A 13752-nucleotide genomic window follows, 5' to 3' on the forward strand; every position below is an offset into this window, starting at 1 on the left:
GCTGGTCAACACAAGGTAGGCAGCCTTGGAGAAATGCCTCCTTGGCAACCAGCCAGGTCCTCACAGGCCTACTACCACACTAGTAGGTGGGAAAGTATAGATAATTCAAAGTGGGCCAATGAAGAATGGAGGGGCTGCTGAGGAGACCTAGAGCACCCTCTCAAACAGAAAGGCGCGGTCCATTTGCCTTACAAGTGAACCCGGATAAGGCTGAAGCTTTTCTCCGGTATGAGGCACTGTCTCCAGGTATGCGTCCTCTGATATGCCATCAATTCACCTTTCCTACTGAAGCCACACACACCATACACGGCCAACACCTGAAGGCTGAATACCAAAGCTGCTGAGCTTCACTTTTTCCACTTCAGGAAAAGGGTATGTTTTTCTTGAAAGTTGTAAATATGAAGAAGAACTGACTACAAATACATCCTTTCCCTCTCATCTCTCTACAGGCTCCTATTGAGAACAAACATTGTAGCTAGCTAAGGTATTTCCATCACTCAGCAGGCTGAAGAAGTTTGCTCCAAGTGTGAGATGCCAGCCCGGCAGCTTGATCACTGAGTGAGATCTTGAATTTCAAAAAAAGAAGGAGGAAAAAAAAAAAAGAAAGGGGGAGGGGGAACAAAACAAAACATGTACACACAGAGCAAAATAAAATAAAATATTAAAATTCTTGGCTGCTCCATTAGGAAAGCACAGGTTTAAAAATGTCATCCACACAGGTGGGGCTTCTTAAAGTGTGTAGGGGACTGGGAGGTGTAAAATGTCTATTCTCAGGATTGACTACATTTGTAGGACCCCAGAATTTGTAGTTCTAGCAAAGTTCCAACAGGCTGCTGATAGGCCACACTCAGGAAATATTAAGTCTGTTTACCCTTCACCTTTCACTCTCTGGAAGAGCCATTATTAGGAAGAGACACAATTTCCATGTTACATATGAAGTTTATTCTCAATCCACCAATTTCTCATTAAATACCAAATTCTTTAAAAAAAAAATTAATGCTTTGAACAAGGAGTTAATTCTGTTGCTTAGAATAAATTCTGTTTGATCTGTTATGCTTGGGTTTCTATTTTGCCCCATTAACGAACAGTGTGTGCAATACACCAGTGTGCAGAATGCATCAGGAGGATTACGGGATAGTTACTGCAGCTAATGCAGTCATATACCCTCTCAGACTTTCTCACAGCAGCACAATCTACAGGCCACTCTCCCAGGAAGTGTATACACTGCTGCTTCTCTCGCCAGAAGTCTATGAAAAGCACTTCCTGTGAAGGCAATTAACAGCACAGAATGGAAAAGCCTACACTGCTCTGCTCAAATTCACAACCAAACTGATCTCCACTTGAAGATTAAAAATGTGGCCTGGTTTTATTCTAGAGTTAATCTGCTCCTTTCTTTACAATAAAAACTCACATACTGTAATACACCATATTGCAATATGGGTAGCCGGGAAATAAGGCACCCCAGGTAACTTTCCACCCCCTCTCTTCCATGTTTCTTCAGTATTAAAATGTTCTGAAAAGGACAGGTATTGCTTTTATAATAGAAAAAAAAATCTACGTGTATCTTATTTTAAAACTCTGTAATCCAATCCATACCACCAGCTTTCCATTAGCTAACAGTGTTGGCAGAAATGGTCCTTATGTACAAAGTTCTAACGAACATCTTATTCTCATTTCATTTGGTCAAAAGTTACATTAGGCATAAAACAAATGGCTACCACTCAAAATCTCCTCCTCTTACGTACGCCTCTACGGTACAGCAGAGCTCTGGAAAACTGCCTTCACAGCAATTACCAGAGTGGATTCAGCCTCATCCTTGCTCAGAGAACCAGCTGCATACTGCTGCAGTAAATTTTGCTTTTCACAAAAATAAGATTGTTTATAAGGGGGATAGGGGCTTTTTTCACACAGAGGCTTGAAAATGAAGATTATAGCATCTATAAATTTATTACAAGCCATGAAACAGGCTTCAAACCTGCACCTTCGGGGTGGAAATGACTCAAGCTCGCTCACTCCACTCCACAATCTATTTCTGTCCATGCATATTTATGAACAATTCCAGCAGAAAATTGCATTTTCTGGCCCACATATACCTTTGATGTGTTCTAGAGGCAAGACTGCTGTGTGAGGAGACAGAATATTTCACAATCTGCCCGTCAGGGAGCACAAGACTGTCCAGAACCTCTGCCTACTTACCAGTGACCTGGTCGACAAGAATTCGAGAAGTAATGATGCGCCCATACTGTGAAAACAGCTGCTCCAGCTCCTTCTGGGTCATGGTTTTTGGAAGCCCACTGACATATAAGTTTGCATCTCTGATAGAAGCTGAACTTGGGCGAGCATAGGAAACCTGTAAAGGGGAATAAGGTTAAGCACACTGGTATTCTCACTCCTTTCAGAAACCTCCACAACTGCTTCACAAGGGGCAGAAAGCAAGCACTGGCTTAATCAAGTGAGTGCTATTGGTTCACTGAGGGTAGGGGTTCAGAAAAGGAGGGATGCCATTTCTCTGTGTGAGGAGGAGAGAAGATTCCACTCCTACGGTCCCCATGAGGTCTCAAGCCAGACCAGTGGCACACAGCACGGACAGTGGAAGTAAGTTGTCCTCAGTGGCGGCAAGGAAGAGGCAAGAGATTTGGGAGCAATCATTCCAAGTGCATATATTTTTAACTCAGCGGATATATTTTTATGACTTTTTTCTATTCTCTACATCTCTGGAGATGGTGGCATCCATTTAACAATGTGTAGCTCTTCTCAAGGAAGGACTTATCACTTATGTCAATGCCATTCTCACATGAATTCCTGGAAATTTACATACAGGAGAAGTCACAATCCATAGTCTTCGCATCCACAAGTTTTCATAACCTTTTTTATACCCAGAGTGTTTCACTGGCTTCATCTGCTAGTTAATGCTCTTTCAAAAAAAAAAAAAAAAAAAAAAAAACTCCTTTTTTTTTTTTTATGTATTTGCATCGTATTCTTTCCCCTCTGCCTACACAGCCAACAGAAAAGCCCACAAATATAAACAGAGTCCTTTTTGTGTTAGCCAATATCCCCGAGCCTGCCCTGAAGTGTGGTTGATATACCCATTGCCACTCCATTGTATAAAAAGGATTTTCCTGCTCACAGCAACTATCAATTACAAGTCACTCTTGGTTGGAGGTGGGACTTTGTGGTTTATGTACCTTTCTCCGCGTTGGGCTTTTGTCTAGCTTGAACACATGAGTCTTGTGCATGCTGCCACAGTGTGTGTGATCTGTGAGTTATATGGGTTATCAGCCCTGTGATGCATGGAAAACATTTTCCTTGGAGTTGTTCATCTCCTCAGACTCCTAGAATCTTTCTGCTCCCCTGACACTGAAGAAGTCTTTTAATAAAAGAATCCCAAATTGTACAAGATGGCAGACAAAACAACCGTATTAGTTTATAATCTTCACTATTAAAGTCTGGCTCATCACTGGATCCTAAGTGTTCAGCCAATGACTAGCATGTGGCCAAAGCAAACATACATAATAAACAAAGCCTAGCTAGTACCTTAATGACTGCATGAGTCCTCAACAAACTGGACCAGAGCATTTGTGACGCAGTCCATCATCTCACTGGACCTGAAATTCATACCTGATTTGCCCATATCATATAAACACTACTTAGACAGCTGTGGGTACAAGTGATTTTTCAATCATGCTCCCTTTGGCTTACCCGTGATCTCTTCAGAACTAGCCAACTGCATGGACAGAAAATTTGTAACCCAGCCTATCTTCTACATATCTATTAAAAGTAACCAAAACTTCCAACCCTGGGATTGACTTGCTAAGACTAGCATAGTTTGATTACTTCAGCCTAGTCATGTTACCTAGTAATAACTACCTTTAATCAGGTTTACTACTACAATTTAGAATCTTTTTTATCAAAACTAGCATATAAAAAAAGCATCAACCATTTTCTTTTCGGTTTATGTCTGTAGACCTTTATTACTTTTTAATAATATTTCTAGGAAATAAAAACAAAAAGAAAACCCTAGCCAGCTTTTATATTAATTTATGAAGTTCTTGGTTTCTTTTACCCTTGCCCTGAGAGAGCTTATAATACTCCTTCCTTTATTTAATCAGTTTGCTCGCTAACAACTGGAAATGCAGATGCTGTTCCGAGGGCTTATTTGAAAGTCACATTACACTGTCGTGGCCTCCATAAAGGAATCTGGGACAGCAGCAAAGAGAAAATATTCACATACACTCTTTTCTCTCTATACCTAGCTATGTTGTAATGGAGACTTATAAATACAAAATAAAAAAGAAGGAAAACTTCAAGTAATAAAATCTAGCCTTGGGACTTGTGTACCTATGACACCATAGACTCTGAAGCATGTTTGAATCTAGTGGTGAGAATACATTAATACCAAGGCTCTTTTCTAGACTGATTTGCAATCATCTAAGGAAGCTATACAATCCGACACTTGGCCCACTTCCATATTGAGGATTTCATGGCTTTATTTCTGTAGCAGGGAGCCAGTCAGCAGTCACTCTGCTGTAGACTATGTGACTGAAGGGCTCTCTTTGTGAGAGCCACTCACCATGGGCTACAGGGCAAGCATAAGCATTTATGCCTTCTCAGTGAGTGATAAAGCAAGGAGAGGCAGGCAGGAGGCTCCAGCTTAGTTAGCATAATGCAGGGAGTGGTCACAGGGATGAAAGGTGACAATTCTCCAGTCAGTGAGCCTGGGTTCAAAACTGGGTTCACTTTATTACCCTGTTAACTTGAGACAAAGTCCCTAATTCTATTATACCACATAAACCACATAATTTTTCCTTTTAAAAGTAGTTCTTAGGAATAAATAAGTACCTTTTAGTGTGCATGGCATTTTTAAGAGCCTAAAAATGAGGGTGGCTGTGTTATAAATATTCACCTCTACGTGCATCTGTGTATGTCCAGAAAGACCTCCATAATCAAGTTTAGAGTAACTGAGTCCATCCCAGCTTTCCAGAGTCATTTACTCATGCAGTGACATTCACTGCTTTGTACATTTCAGACATGTGTGGGTGAGGTGTTTTAAGTTATCCTGAAGTATATTTAGAATAAAGGGCTTATATTTAGTGATTATGTAAAAACTGAAAGCACTCTGGGATCAGCGGTCCTCCCCTCAATATCCATTCTTTGGTGTGCTTGCTTGCTTTTGCCATTGTCTGGTTTGGCTTTTGAGATAGGACTTCACTCTTCGGCTCAGGCTGGCTTGGGACTCACTATATAGTTCAGGCTCACCTCAGACTTAAAACAATCCTCCTGCCTCAGCCTTGTGGATCCCTGGTTTGAGAGGCTTGAACATCCATACCATGCTTAATACACAAACTTAAATTCATACTATTTCTTTATCTCCTAGTCATGTTAAAAGAACGTTTCCTAAAATGCTGTCAAAGAACTGGTAACAAACACTGCTTACCAATAAAGTCACACTCAGGCTTAGGTTTTTACCAGTTATAAAGCATAATCAAACAGAGTTTTAGTTCTATGCCTTTGACTATCTTGTACGGCAGGCAGGACACACAAATAAAAGAACAGACTATGGCCAACAGAAGAGGTAAAGATAAGGCAAATCTCATGTGTCAGGTCAAACGCAGCTGGTGCTGAGTTCTGCACTCAACAAGTGATCTCCCTGGCTCCCTGCATTTTTTCTCCTGGTCCAGCTTTCTTTCACAGTATCCCACTATGGGAACTAGCCCGCCAGTTCACTTGGTGTAAAAGTTCAGGTTTTTTAAGAAACTCTAGCCTGTTTCTTAAAGCACACATACAAACTAAGCAAAGATAGCAGAAAAGATGTCGCTAAACCAGTTATTTTTATGTCACATGCATTAATGTATTTCAAAGTAGCTTTCCCTAAAAATTGTGGTCACTAGTTGAGATTCACTGTAGAAACTGCTTAATTAAAACTGCATAATTAAAATAAGTTTTATTACATTCTGTTCCATAGAAATAAAGGACACCACCCATAGGAATTTCTAGGAAGTATAACAAGGAGCACTTGGGCTGACCCTTCTCCCAAAATGCACCAGGTTGAATCCTACATCTGTAAGTTTCTTAGAATTAAAGCAGTCCCCTTTCCTCTACTTGGTCAGGGATATCACTGTCAACAACATCCTGCCTTCCAAGAAAAGGTAAACAGTTCTTCAATCTCAGAGGATTATAAACAAGAAGTCCACTTTAGACCACAGTGAGAAGCCTTACGGAGAGATGAGGACCATCACCTTGGGGATTTAAATCTGTTACCAGTCCAATCTCTCTACCTAGCAATTATCAGCAATGGCCACCACTCTGATTTTGCTGTGGATTTGGCATTCTATGGAAGCCTTGCATCAATACTCACCCACCAACAACTCTGGGACTGAAGATGTGGGAACACATCTTCAACGTGTTAAATACCCTTGTGGGTCTTTACAACTAAATTCCCTCAGAGAAGGCTCAAGAGGGTTTTCTTTTTTTTCTTTTTTTGGTTTTTCGAGACAGGGTTTCTCTGTGTAGCCCTGGCTGTCCTGGAACTCACTTTGTAGACCAGGCTGGCCTCGAACTCAGAAATCCGCCTGCCTCTGCCTCCCAAGTGCTGGGATTAAAGGTGTACGCCACCACCGCCTGGCAAGAGGGTTTTCTTTACATGATGAATTCTGTACAAATACTTCAATGCAATGAATTTGTAGTGTGTGTCCTGGTGGGGCCAATAGTTTCTTCCTTCAGTAAGTAAGAGCTGATTCTCCCATCTACAGTCATTGGATTAATATATGGGTTTGTATTTTAAATGTTCACTGCCATTTAAACAGGTGAATATTTAATGCCTGAGGAGCAAGGTTATGAAATGTCAAAACTACTAAGTGAAGGATCTAATTTAAGAGGCAGCCAGAGCGTCTGCAATTTAAATATTTAAAGATGATACAGGGAGTACAAAAACTGAACACCAATCTGCTTCCAAGATAGCAATTTAAAACTCAGGTTTATTCTGGAAGTTCTCACAAGCCTACAAGTGATATAATAAACCAAGACAAGCAATACTGAGGCTCCTTGAAGGAAGGAGGAAGGGAGAAGCAGCAGGCATAGAGACCCTTTAGCCAATGGCTTTCCCAAAGCACTCCTCACAAATGAGACTACACTAGACAGAGAAAATAAAAAACAAACAAAACAAGCTTACCAAAGTAATTAGGACTCAAATTTGGAATACTCTAAAATATACTATATTCTTTGTAATTAAAAGTCCATTTCTTCATCATGAGCTATAACTCATTAAACATGCAAGGATGAGTAACACATTGAGCATGCAAGGATGAGTAACATGTATACTAGGAGTATGCTATCAAAAGAAATTAATCAAAATATTCAAAATTAAAAGAAACTTTTAATATCTTATGGGTAAGAACTGGTATTTCATTAAACAAGAAGCTTAATATCTTAGAACACTATGCATTCTACAGAAGTCCATCTGAAATGATTCTGTCCAAAAGTACTACTGCCCTGTCTCTGATTCATCAATGGGAATATCAGAAATAGTGAGTTTAATACTGACAGATTAAAGTAGCATGATCCACAAATGAACAAAGCAATTGGTTTCTTTTTAAATTTTGAACATCTGAAAAATCACCCACCGACAAGATCACCAATGAACAGCTTTTATCATTTGTCAACTAATGACCCAGAACTACAAACATTAAACTTGGAAATTAGATACTTGCCACTTTAGACATTTTTTTTAAAAGCCTAATCCAATTTCTTCTAACTTAAAAGAGTGGGAAAGGTCATAATTATGCCCATTTACACTGCAAGTTAATTGCTATTCATATCATAAAGCAAAAGCCTGATTGTTACTCTCTGAAAAAGTGACTACCACTAGACACAAGTTGGCTCTCAGTATGCTAAGTGGAAGCAAAGGCCCCAGCACAGCTTCATGACTCCACAGTTGGCTGCAGCACAGCTTCCTCCTGAGGGGCTCAGAACATGCACAGAGGGAGTCAGCCTCCGAACACAATTCAGGCCACAGACCTTAACATGTACTTAAAGGGAAGAGGTGTGCTTTGATCAGCTTTCACATGCAGAACACTACCAGGAGCATGTCTTGGAACACACCAAGCCATATGCATATCATAGTTCTAGATTACCTTCTCAGGAAAGGCATGCTTTCCCATGGGTGGCCAACCCAAGAAGGCGAGAGAACAGTGCAGAATAAAGCTGTCTCCAGCGAAGAGGATGGGACCAAAGGAAGCAATCTCTTCTGGCAAAAGGCTTATGAAAGTTTATATATTAGTGTAGCTAACTTTTAATATTCCAAAATACAGAAATTAGAAAACACAACCACTGGGGGGAAATAGAATTTCAAGTTTTACTTCAAACAGGTTTGCTCAGTGTTTTGATTAATAACATTGCTTTAATTCAAGTGAGTTCAGAGATACCATGGAATACTTTTTTTTTTGGTGGTGTTATTCCCTGTTTAAAATGCCTAGAGCACTTCCTATGGCTTTTAGAGGAACCTAACATCTCTTGAAACTAGATGCTCAGGGCACTGTCTACTTTTTCTATATAAATTCAAATAACCTACAGTTTCCCTAGGCTTCCTGCTCGCCTGCTTCCCTCTGTTAAATAAAAGCTGCTGCTCTAACTTGCGTATGTTCCAGTCATTTCCAACTTCTTGCAGACATCTATCTTACTACTCCATGAAGCCAGTGCTTGCCAGTCCTGTCCACTGTAGTCTGAATCCCAGGACTCTGCCTATACCCACAGTACGCCGACTGTGCTGCTCTTAAATGTGGAACGAAAGGGGCCACTACTATCACCCTGCCTTGTTGGTGACGTAACTCCTTGAAATAAGGTTAGAACCACCATACTACTTTGCATACAGTGCTATCAACCACACATTTGTTGTGAAGACAGTATGTGATTATCATGGACTAACTTGGAGGTTATAAAACATTTTTTTGTTTTGTTTTTGGAGACAGGGTTTTTCTCTGTGTAACCCTGGCTGTCCTGGAACTCACTCTGTAGACCAGGTTGGCCTTGAACTCAGAAATCTGACTGCCTCTGCCTCCCAAATGCTGGGATCAAAGGCATGTGCCACCACAGCCCGGCAAAACTTTTTTTTTTTTTTAAAGGGTAGGACAAGCCACAAATCTGATATGGAATACCAAAAGTTCAAGCAAGTGTTATCAACAGAAGAGAATAAAAAATTCTATTAACCATGTTTAATAGGAAGTTTTCGCTCTTAAAATTGCGGATTTATTTAAATCCTCAAGGAAAGAAGGCTCAACAGAATAATATGGTACTGGTGGGGTTGGGGTGCGGGAATAAAAAAAAACAACAGAGATCATTTGATTCAGTTTCCTTAGAAAAGACAACTGTGCACTGAGAAGCAGTGGCACACGCCTTTAATCCCAGCTCTCTGGGGGTAGAGGCTGGCAGATCTCTGAGTTTAAGGCCGGCCTGGTCTACAGAATGAGTTCTAGGACAGCCACAGCTTCAGAGAGCAACCCTGTCTGGAAAAAAAACAAAGGAACAACAAGAACAATTGTAGCTTGTCTAAAAACACAGAGAAGAGATACAGATATTTCATTCAGAGATGTGACTTTTCTATCTGTGTGTTTTTTCATTATACTAGTTGTTGAAACATGGCCTTTGAACTCACAAATATCTAGTGAAATGGCAATCAACGAGAGAATGAGCAGCTGTTGCCAAGGAGATACCTGAAGAGACACTCTAAGAAGCTATGGAACTTTGCTTTGAAAAATTAAATATTCTCTTATGTATACATAAGAACTATGAAACATGGATGACAAGAGGGCTCAGCATAAGCAATTGTCATTCAGTCCTAATGAGTGCTGCAACCACTGGGATTCACATAAAGGCAGAAGGGAGAACACACTCCACACAGGTGTCCCTGACCTCCATGTGTGCGCTCATCATCATCATCATCCATCATCACCACCACCATCATCATCATCACCACCACCACCACCACCATCATCATCATCATCCATCATCACCACCACCACCATCATCACCACCACTACCATCATCACCACCACCACCATCATCATCATCACTACCACCACTACCACCACCACCATCACCTTCACCATCACCATTACCATCATGTTTAAAGAGTATAGATTGATTGATCGATTAATCGGCTTTTTGAGAGTGTTTGTCTTTGTATAGCTTTGACTTTCCTAGAACTATTCTGTAACCTGGCTGGCTTCGAACTCAGAAATCTGCCTGCTTCTGCCTCCCAAGTGCTGGGATTAAAGGCATGCAGCACTGCTTAAAGGGTATTTTAAAAATATGAAACACACCAAAGTGAGTGATTTGGTTAGTACAAGTACAGAATTTCTTCTACTACTAATGCCCAAGATTTATTTAAGTTATGTGTGGAAAAAATAATCTAATTTTTGGAGGCAGGCCAGCAGAATTAAAAAAAGGAAAATGAAGGATCCTGACATTCCACCAACTAAAACATACCTACACTGCAAGCTCTCCTATATTAAGTGCTTCTGCTCATTTGAAAATCATGCACCATTTAAAAGACAACTGGTTGTTTATGCTAAGGATGATTCTCCGTCTCATAGCAGTTTCAAATTTCACTGAGTAGAAGTCAAGGCAATTGACCTTAGCTCCAACATAAAATGACTGATCAGAAGACACTGTTAATGATAGATAATACTAAGAACGTGGAATGGCCAAAGAAAAACAAAAGCATACTGGCTGTAAGGATTGTGCCAAGCAAACTAGCAACTGCAGCAATAACAAATGGACCTTCCTTTCACATACGGCATAAACTTAGCCTCTGAACATGACACTAAGCACGGTTAAGTGGAATCAATTCCATCCATGCATGGCAGTTTAAAAAGAGGATCTCTATTTTCTCAGGTATGGTATAGCTGGAATAGAATTCCGGCCCCTTTACTGTTGTTTCTCCTTGACTATATAGGAAATACCTTAACAAAGACCTTCCATGTTAGTGACAACAGAGTGTATGTGACAAAGACACTCCTGAGACACAACAGAATAGTGACTTCCAAGTTTCTAAAATATTTCTGTATGTAAAAAGCAAGTAAAAACGTAACCAGTATGGACATGCCCAATTGATGGAAGAAAACCTCAAGTAGTACTATTATTAGCATTGAGGTCCTCGGACCACTATATGCAGGCTGTGACGTCTGCATGCCCCCTTCCTGGACACACACATTCATTTACTTTAGATAAAAAGTATCTGAATGTACAAAAGTAATAAGTACATTTTTAAAAATAAATAGAACTTCAGCCCTTCATATTAAGTAAATCATACAACACCTGAGACAATGTTTGGGGACATTTGGGGTACATGTACACAAATTTTCATGTTAATAAGTTTCAAAACTATTTTTCCCTAAAGGTTGTCTGTCTGTAGTAAGCCTCCATCAGTACAAACTGTATAACTATTTAAAATAACAATAATCAAATGAACAAACAGAACTCTCCCATCAGTTGCAGGAGACATTCTGGACTTGCCTACAATACTTTGCCTTTAAATAAGACATGAGAATTTGTGTTGAGGAAGACATGCATGTGGCATGATGAGAGGGAAGTTGATATAAAAATATGATGTGCTTCCCATGGAGCTTTGGGAAGTTCTCCAACATGTGTTTTGTAGAGATGATTGAAGTTATACGACTGTGAGAAATGTACTCAATACCTATGGGGAATAACCCGAAACAGTAAGATAATGCTCTCACTCTCAACATGATCACACATTGGAGAATAACCATGGGAAAGCTTTCTTTAAATGAACTTATTTGCAAGACTAATGGTTTCATTCAAAGATAAGATCCTCCATTCTCCAAATGTCTATTAGACACCTGAGCTACATATTTCCCCCCAAAGCACTTTAACAAAAATAATTACTGTACTCCTAAAGCTTGTCTCATGGCAGTTATAAAGATTTTACAAGAGAGGTTTTATAGAAAGCATGACAACCTTCACAGGACAAAATGATGAGATGGCATCACAGACATTCATGGAACATCTCCAGAAATCTAAGAAGAGGATAGTGAAAAAGGGAGTGAGCCATCTTCATCTTTGTTTTGAGATAAATCGCCCTCTTCAGACCTGACTTCACCTTCAGAATCCTGTCCTGTGGTATTTAATTACACAGAATGTTCTGGCACCAAGCCCTTTCCTCTGGTCTCACTGATTGATAGCATCAATAACACTCACTAGCTATAATTAACTCTCCAAACAGTATCCCCTTTGCTGCTGGAGGATCAATGTTCTCTAATACTCAGAGAACAAAGTACAAAGGTGAGAGGTGGTGGTAACCTTCACCTTCACAGTTCACTTGACTTTGTGGACTGGGTGGTTTGCAGACACCACAAACTTCACAATTCCCTCAAGACACTGCTTAGTGAGAACACTAAAGTATTGTTTGTTTTTGACAAATTCTTACAAATCTGAGCAGGCTTTTGGCAAACCTGTATACTGCTTTCATGTCACTGTGGCTGCAGGACAACATTCCGTTTACAGGTTAAATGTTCCTAAATTAAGGTTGCAGATAACAAATGCTTTCTTTAAAAACTATTTATAGCATGTTACTTTATTTTGTTTTCTGTTTTTTGTTTTTTTGTTTACGGTTTTTATAATAATGTAAACTGCCATTTACGGGGAGGCCTATGCTAAAAGGTTAAAAAAGAATAGATACTAGGGAAGGGTGAACAGACAGGGACAAGTGCAGTGATATGACCTTATAATGAATTACAAAATTATCTTTTATAACAATAGCATCTCCACTGACCACCAAGAAGACCCATCAAAAGTTCATGGGCCCCAAACAACCACAAAGGATATACAAGAAACAATATTATTTTACTTGTGAAGTACCAGATGACCTCAAAAAATACTCTGAAAAAAAGCTAACTATGCAGGGGAAAACATTTATTGTTTCTTCATTAAATCTAGCATTTTATTTATTGAATGCACATTGCTCTACTGTGAAGATTATTTAATATACCCATAATAGAGGTCTTGTTATTTGCATCCATATTTATTTGGAAATAAGCATGAGTATACCCAAATGTGAATTATAAAGGCTCACTAATCCAGGCTTCTTAGATGAGGCCATGACCTAAGGACCACTCATGGCAGCTGTTAGAGTAGTATTCTCCTTGGCCTGGGCCTGCTAGTGATCAGGTCAGTAGAAACTCATGGTAACTATAAGTCTGTGCTTTGTCAACCACCTCATCCTAGTGATTCCGTGGAACAACAAAAGTTCTGGAAATCCCTAATCAGAAAGCTTTAAAGTCCACAATGTTCAAAGCCTGGGCCTTGCTTGTTAGGATTTCCTGGAGATCTTATAAAAATCAGAGCCATCTTCTACTGTTAGTTTCTGAATGAGACAATTCCCATGTTGCGACTTTGAAGCATTTATAGGGATATAAATCACCAACAAATGCAAAATTGTAGAAGTTAAAGTAAGTCTACTGATCCCAAGATTTCCAGGAGCCCCACAACCTGGCCAGGGCTTCGGAAACTGTGAAATCATAAAATTCCTGTTGTACTGCGGGCCATAAGAATAAAACAGGCATGAACATCAAGGTTCTAAATTCAGACAGCTAAAACTCTCATGCGAAACCATGTTTCTGAATTATCTATTTCCAGGATATAGTCCAGTTTTGCTTCTTTCTTGTCACTCGCCTGAGGGATCACCATTAGCTACCCCAGAGCCTGAGCAGGAAGGATTAAACCCCAAACCATGTGTAG

The 13752-nt window shown here is 39.8% G+C and overlaps 1 protein-coding gene across 20 annotated transcripts in view; it reads right to left on the reverse strand.

The window, feature by feature from the left end:
* Nucleotides 1-13752, reverse strand: part of Elavl2 (ELAV like RNA binding protein 2) — a 149543-nt gene that overhangs the window by 11008 nt on the left and 124783 nt on the right. For all 20 annotated transcript variants that reach the window (XM_031377847.1, XM_031377841.1, XM_031377849.1 and 17 more), the window contains one exon: nucleotides 2197-2350. In XM_031377847.1, the coding sequence (XP_031233707.1) occupies nucleotides 2197-2350 (154 nt within the window). The remainder of the gene's footprint in view (nucleotides 1-2196; nucleotides 2351-13752) is intronic.

The sequence above is a fragment of the Mastomys coucha genome, unplaced genomic scaffold (assembly GCF_008632895.1).
Source record: "Mastomys coucha isolate ucsf_1 unplaced genomic scaffold, UCSF_Mcou_1 pScaffold18, whole genome shotgun sequence".
In the NCBI taxonomy this organism is placed as follows: Eukaryota; Metazoa; Chordata; class Mammalia; order Rodentia; family Muridae; genus Mastomys; species Mastomys coucha.